Source organism: Penaeus vannamei, chromosome 23 (assembly GCF_042767895.1).
Source record: "Penaeus vannamei isolate JL-2024 chromosome 23, ASM4276789v1, whole genome shotgun sequence".
NCBI classification, from domain to species: Eukaryota; Metazoa; Arthropoda; class Malacostraca; order Decapoda; family Penaeidae; genus Penaeus; species Penaeus vannamei.
The window spans coordinates 38174237-38181736 of record NC_091571.1 but is presented as its reverse complement, the minus strand read 5'-3'; the positions used below and the strand labels follow the sequence as shown (position 1 = coordinate 38181736).

Genomic DNA, 7500 nt, shown 5'->3' with positions numbered 1-7500 from the left:
ATATATATATATATATATATATATATATATATATATATATATATATATATAGTGTATATATATATATAGTGTATATATATATATAGTGTATATATATAGTGTATATATATATAGTGTATATATATAGTGTATATATATATATATATAGTGTATATATATATATATAGTGTATATATATATAGACATATATGTATACATACAATATATATATATATATATATATATATATATATATATATATATATATATATATATATGTGTGTGTGTGTGTGTGTGTGTGTGTGTGTGTGTGTGTGTGTGTGTGTGTATGTGTATACAAATTCCGCCAAGTATTATTCCAACCTTAATTTCTTTGTACCATCCCATGAGGTGATTACACAAGCGGCATATTTACGCGCGCGCTGAGAAGACCCGCACGCTACCCACACGCACGCCCGCGCCGGCAGAGCACGGGCGCCGCACGCAAACCGGCCATCCGCTGACACCTCCCGCCTCGGACGCAGACACGCGGGATTGTAGATTATATGTTTGTGATTACAGATCCTGGGGGCTTCCCTCGGGCGCTCTGTTCGTTGTCTTTTATCTCTTCCCTTTCTCCTTGTCCCTTTTCGAAGGACAGAGCTACCATGGACGAAAGAAAGCAAGGATTTCCGAGGCGATTTGGCTCTTGAAGTAATCGGCAGCCATTACTGCATCCTTAGGCTTCGTTTTATGTGTGAATCTTTGACTGAGTGCGTTCAGACAATGCGTGCGACAGACCGCGGCCTCGGCGAGCGTCCAGCGAGCAGCCTGTAGGGATGGCGCGTTGAGACCGACTGCGCGACTGGACTCAAGATGAACATTTCCCTGATGATGCCTCTGCCGCGCGCCAACCTCGCCCTGGGGAAGGCCGCGGGCGACCCGGGGGAGGGGCTGGGCGTGGCTCTGCTGGGCCAGAAGGGCGTGTCCGGCGCCACCGTCCTCCGCGAGCGCCACCACCTCTCGCTGGCCAACGGCGCCGCCCTCGACGCCACCTACAGGGGCTCCTACGACGGCAACGCCAACCTGTTCAAGGAGCAGATGACGCTGACGGGGCCCGAGGTGCTCATCTCCCGCGTCCTCAGCGGCGCCTTCCAGCGGCCGCACTCGCGAGTCCTCGGGCGCTCGCAGGACGCCGCGCCCTGCCGCCGCCGCCACTCCGCCAACTGCGTGGAGGCGGAGCACGAGCGCGAGTCCGTGGCGGACGCGTCGGAGGTCGCCATGAGCGAGGGCGACGACGACGACTCCGGCAACGACAGCAGCTCGGTGTGCTCCTCGTCGTGGCCGAAGGGCGGCGGCGGCGGCGGCCAGGGGTCCCCGCTGTCGGTGTCCCCGTCGCTCTCACCCGACGACAGGTGGTGGGGGCGCGAGGAGGGCAGCCAGGAGTGGGCGTGGGTGGAGGCGCGGTGGCTGGGGTTCCGCCGCCTGCGCCGCCAGATCCCGCCGGCGCTGGAGGAGAAACTGCAGAAGCTGAAGGCTCGCGGCTGGGGGCGCGGGCGGCTGCGGGGGCTGGAGGAGAGGATGCGGGGGCTGAACCTGGGCCTGGGGTCGTGGCGGGCGCCGGGCCACGCGAGGGCGTCGCGGGACATGTGCCGCTCCTGCTCCCTCACCTTCTCCAGCGACGACACGCAGCAGACGCCTTCAGGTAAGCTCGAGCCTAACCTTCCCTCAGTCTCTTTCGTTTGTTCCAGCGGCTCCTGAAGCCCGGCGGGGGCCCAGGGGGACGGAATCCTGCTTAAACCTCTTGAGATTTTTATGGAATCGGTCGGATACTGTTCGAGCGCCATGTCCACGCGGCGCCCCTCGGCCAGGCGACCTGCCACGACCGCCGACCGCAGGCGACCACCGCACGAGCCCCCCCTCCCCCCCTCAGCGCCTGCGGGGGAAGCCGGTGTCGAATTCCGAAGGAGCCGCGACGGGACCGCCCTCGCCCCATCCTGCCGCGAGCCATGCCCTTCGAAGCTTTATTGTTCATTTCTCTCGGGGAATTTTTGCGATGAAATTGATGGGACGATAAATTTAATCGCAATTTTTTTTTCTCTCTCTCTCTTCCTCGGTTGTTTGTTCGCTCGAGATGGGATCCACGCTGCGTCAATTTCATTTATATAATGGAGGTGGAATAAACCGACTCGGAATGTATTCAGTCATGTCACACTTCAGAACATCATTGTGCGTGTGCGTCTCTCCCTCTTGCTTTCTCTCTATGTATCTCTCCATATAGATAGAAATATAGATAGATAGATAAGGAGAGATAAAGAGAGGGGGAGGATAGAGAGAGAGAGGGGGGTTGGAAAGAGAGGGAGAGGAAAGAAAGAGAAAGAGAAGGAGAGGAAGGAGAGAGAGAGGGAGAGGAAGGAGAGAGAGAGAGAGGGAGAGGAAAGACAGAAAGAGAGAGAGAGGGAGAGAAAGAGAGATAGAGAGAGGGAGAGAAAGAGAGAGAGAGGGAGAGGAAAGAGAGAGAGAGAGAGAGCATCTACCCCTGTTTTCCAGTTAAAATGAATATAATTCGATTTGCCATAATTTAGTACTCCCATACGTGCGTTTAACACAATTTACGACTTCCGAGAATTGTAGACACACAGCATCCGCCACATCCGTGATAGTCAGAGCAAAATAACCCAACTGCAGTGAAAATTATCCGAAAATTATCCGAAAATTATCCGGATGCGTAAAGGGATGATGGAAATTATCCGAATCCGTAGAGGGAGATGGAAATTATCCGAATCCGTAGAGGGAGATGGAAATTATCCGAATCCGTAAAGGGAGATGGAAATTATCCGAATCCGTAGAGGGAGATGGAAATTATCCGAATCCGTAGAGGGAGATGGAAATTGTCCGAATCCGTAGAGGGAGATGGAAATTATCCGAATCCGTAGAGGGAGATGGAAATTATCCGAATCCGTAGAGGGAGATGGAAATTATCCGAATCCGAAGAGGGAGATGGAAATTATCCGAATACGTAGAGGGAGATGGAAATTATCCGAATACGTAGAGGGAGATGGAAATTGTCCGAATCCGAAGAGGGAGATGGAAATTGTCCGAATCCGAAGAGGGAGATGGAAATTGTCCGAATCCGAAGAGGGAGATGGAAATTGTTCGAATCCGAAGAGGGAGATGGAAATTATCCGAATCCGTAGAGGGAGATGGAAATTATCCGAATCCGTAGAGGGAGGTGGAAATTGTCCGAATCCATAGAGGGAGATGGAAATTATCCGAATCCGTAGAGGGAGATGGAAATTATCCGAATCCGTAGAGGGAGGTGGAAATTGTCCGAATCCGTAGAGGGAGGTGGAAATTGTCCGAATCCGTAGAGGGAGATGGAAATTATCCGAATCCGTAGAGGGAGATGGAAATTATCCGAATCCGTAGAGGGAGGTGGAAATTGTCCGAATCCGTAGAGGGAGATGGAAATTATCCGAATCCGTAGAGGGAGATGGAAATTATCCGAATCCGTAGAGGGAGATGGAAATTATCCGAATCCGTAGAGGGAGATGGAAATTGTCCGAATCCGTAGAGGGAGATGGAAATTATCCGAATCCGTAGAGGGAGATGGAAATTGTCCGAATCCGTAGAGGGAGATGGAAATTATCCGAATCCGTAGAGGGAGATGGAAATTATCCGAATCCGTAGAGGGAGGTGGAAATTGTCCGAATCCGTAAAGGGAGGTGGAAATTGTCCGAATCCGTAGAGGGAGATGGAAATTATCCGAATCCGTAGAGGGAGATGGAAATTATCCGAATCCGTAGAGGGAGGTGGAAATTGTCCGAATCCGTAGAGGGAGATGGAAATTATCCGAATCCGTAGAGGGAGATGGAAATTGTCCGAATCCGTAGAGGGAGATGGAAATTATCCGAATCCGTAGAGGGAGATGGAAATTATCCGAATCCGTAGAGGGAGGTGGAAATTGTCCGAATCCGTAGAGGGAGGTGGAAATGTTCCGAATCCGTAGAGGGAGATGGAAATTATCCGAATCCGTAGAGGGAGATGGAAATTATCCGAATCCGTAGAGGGAGGTGGAAATTGTCCGAATCCGTAGAGGGAGATGGAAATTATCCGAATCCGTAGAGGGAGATGGAAATTATCCGAATCCGTAGAGGGAGATGGAAATTATCCGAATCCGTAGAGGGAGATGGAAATTGTCCGAATCCGTAGAGGGAGATGGAAATTATCCGAATCCGTAGAGGGAGATGGAAATTGTCCGAATCCGTAGAGGGAGATGGAAATTATCCGAATCCGTAGAGGGAGATGGAAATTATCCGAATCCGTAGAGGGAGATGGAAATTGTCCGAATCCGTAAAGGGAGATGGAAATTATCCGAATCCGTAGAGGGAGATGGAAATTATCCGTAAAGGGAGGTGGAAATTATCCGAATCCGTAGAGGGAGATGGAAATTATCCGAATCCGTAGAGGGAGATGGAAATTGTCCGAATCCGTAGAGGGAGATGGAAATTATCCGAATCCGTAAAGGGAGATGGAAATTATCCGAATCCGTAGAGGGAGGTGGAAATTGTCCGAATCCATAGAGGGAGATGGAAATTATCCGAATCCGTAGAGGGAGATGGAAATTATCCGAATCCGTAGAGGGAGATGGAAATTATCCGAATCCGTAAAGGGAGATGGAAATTATCCGAATCCGTAAAGGGAGATGGAAATTATCCGAATCCGTAAAGGGAGATGGAAATTATCCGTAGAGGGAGATGGAAATTATCCGAATCCGTAGAGGGAGATGGAAATTATCCGAATCCGTAGAGGGAGATGGAAATTATCCGAATCCGTAGAGGGAGATGGAAATTGTCCGAATCCGTAGAGGGAGATGGAAATTATCCGAATCCGTAGAGGGAGATGGAAATTATCCGAATCCGTAGAGGGAGATGGAAATTATCCGAATCCGTAAAGGGATGATGGAAATTGTCCGAATCCGTAAAGGGATGATGGAAATTGTCCGAATCCGTAGAGGGAGATGGAAATTATCCGAATCCGTAGAGGGAGATGGAAATTATCCGAATCCGTAAAGGGATGATGGAAATTGTCCGAATCCGTAGAGGGAGATGGAAATTATCCGAATCCGTAGAGGGAGATGGAAATTATCCGAATCCGTAGAGGGAGATGGAAATTATCCGAATCCGTAGAGGGAGATGGAAATTATCCGAATCCGTAGAGGGAGATGGAAATTGTCCGAATCCGTAGAGGGAGATGGAAATTATCCGAATCTGTAGAGGGAGATGGAAATTGTCCGAATCCGTAGAGGGAGATGGAAATTGTCCGAATCTGTAGAGGGAGATGGAAATTATCCGAATCCGTAGAGGGAGATGGAAATTATCCGAATCCGTAGAGGGAGATGGAAATTATCCGAATCCGTAGAGGGAGATGGAAATTGTCCGAATCCGTAAAGGGATGATGGAAATTGTCCGAATCCGTAGAGGGAGATGGAAATTATCCGAATCCGTAGAGGGAGATGGAAATTATCCGAATCCGTAGAGGGAGATGGAAATTATCCGAATCCGTAGAGGGAGATGGAAATTGTCCGAATCCGTAGAGGGAGATGGAAATTGTCCGAATCTGTAAAGGGAGATGGAAATTGTCCGAATCCGTAGAGGGAGATGGAAATTATCCGTAAAGGGATGATGGAAATTATCCGAATCCGTAGAGGGAGATGGAAATTATCCGAATCCGTAGAGGGAGATGGAAATTGTCCGAATCCGTAGAGGGAGATGGAAATTATCCGAATCTGTAGAGGGAGATGGAAATTGTCCGAATCCGTAGAGGGAGATGGAAATTGTCCGAATCTGTAGAGGGAGATGGAAATTGTCCGAATCCGTAGAGGGAGATGGAAATTATCCGTAAAGGGATGATGGAAATTATCCGAATCCGTAGAGGGAGATGGAAATTATCCGAATCCGTAGAGGGAGGTGGAAATTATCCGAATCCGTAGAGGGAGATGGAAATTATCCGAATCCGTAGAGGGAGATGGAAATTGTCCGAATCCGTAGATGGAGATGGAAATTATCCGAATCCGTAGAGGGAGATGGAAATTGTCCGAATCCGTAGAGGGAGATGGAAATTATCCGAATCCGTAGAGGGAGATGGAAATTATCCGAATCCGTAAAGGGAGATGGAAATTATCCGAATGCGTCAAGAAAAATGGAAATTATCCGAATGCGTCAAGAAAAATGGAAATTGTCCGAATGCGTCAAGAAAAATGGAAATTATCCGAATGCGTCAAGAAAAATGGAAATTATCCGAATGCGTCAAGAAAAATGGAAATTGTCCGAATGCGTCAAGAAAAATGGAAATTATCCGAATGCGTCAAGAAAAATGGAAATTATCCGAATGCGTCAAGAAAAATGGAAATTGTCCGAATGCGTCAAGAAAAATGGAAATTATCCGAATGCGTCAAGAAAAATGGAAATTGTCCGAATGCGTCAAGAAAAATGGAAATTATCCGAATGCGTCAAGAAAAATGGAAATTATCCGAATGCGTCAAGAAAAATGGAAATTATCAGAACACACAAAGACATTCGGAAATTATTAAAATGCTTAAAAAAGAGGGATCATTGTATCAAAGAATGATTTACACTCATTGACATGCGCACTCGGCCTGCGACATGAGTGCAGTCCCCTCAGATGATAGACATGAGTGCAGTCCCCTCAGATGATAGACATGAGTGCAGTCCCCTCAGATGATAGACATGAGTGCAGTCCCCTCAGATGATAGACATGAGTGCAGTCCCCTCAGATGATAGACATGAGTGCAGTCCCCTCAGATGATAGACATGCGGCGTACGACATCGAAAAGCTTCGGAAATAAAAGACTAGCGGCAGAGGGGATGAATCTAGCCGGCGGGGGGGGGGGAGATGACGTGAACGAAAACTACTATTTAGAGAGCCATTATTTCGCCCGCGTGCCAAGGGGCGGACTTTTTTAATGGCTGTTGTGTTTTTCATGTGTGTGTGTGTTTTTTTTTTCATGTGTGTGTGTGTTTTTTTTTCATGTGTGTGTATGTGTGCGTGTTTTTTTTTTGTTTTTTTTTGAGGGGGGGAGGGTGTAAGGGGGTTCTGAATGGGGGAGGGGTGGTGTTAGGGGTGGTGGAGAGGGAGAAGGGGGATCTGAAGGGGATTGTTAGGGGTGGAGGGAGGTGGGGAGAGGAAGTAGGAAGGAAGAGAGGGAGGGAGGGAGAGGAGGGAGGGCAGTCTGAGGGGATATTGTTAGAGATGGAATGACGGAGGGAGGGAGGGAGGGAGGGAGGGAGAGGAGGGCAGTCTGAGGGGATACTGTTAGAGGTAGAGTGACGAAGGGAGGGAGGGAGAGGAGAGGAGAGGAGGGAGGGTAGTCTGGAGAGATAGTGTTAGAGGTGGAGTGATGGAGGGAGGGAGGGAGGGAAGGAGAAGAGGGAGGGAGGGCAAGTATTCGGAGTGTTTGCTTGTGCCTTTGTTGCTTTCAAACTGTGCTGTGCATTGAGGGTGAAAAGGGTGCGAGAAGAA

General features: G+C 48.8%; 1 protein-coding gene across 4 annotated transcripts in view; it reads left to right on the top strand.

The window, feature by feature from the left end:
* LOC113825221 (guanine nucleotide exchange factor DBS-like) overlaps positions 1–7500 on the top strand; it is a 482891-nt gene that overhangs the window by 127210 nt on the left and 348181 nt on the right. Inside the window, exon 1 of one of the 4 annotated variants that reach the window (XM_070137360.1) lies at positions 689–1663. The exons of the other annotated variants lie outside the window; for them this stretch is intronic. Within the exon in view, the coding sequence (XP_069993461.1) occupies positions 835–1663 (829 nt within the window). The 5' untranslated portion in view covers positions 689–834. Of the gene's footprint in view, positions 1–688; positions 1664–7500 lie in introns of those variants that run through there. 4 annotated transcript variants of the gene reach the window in all.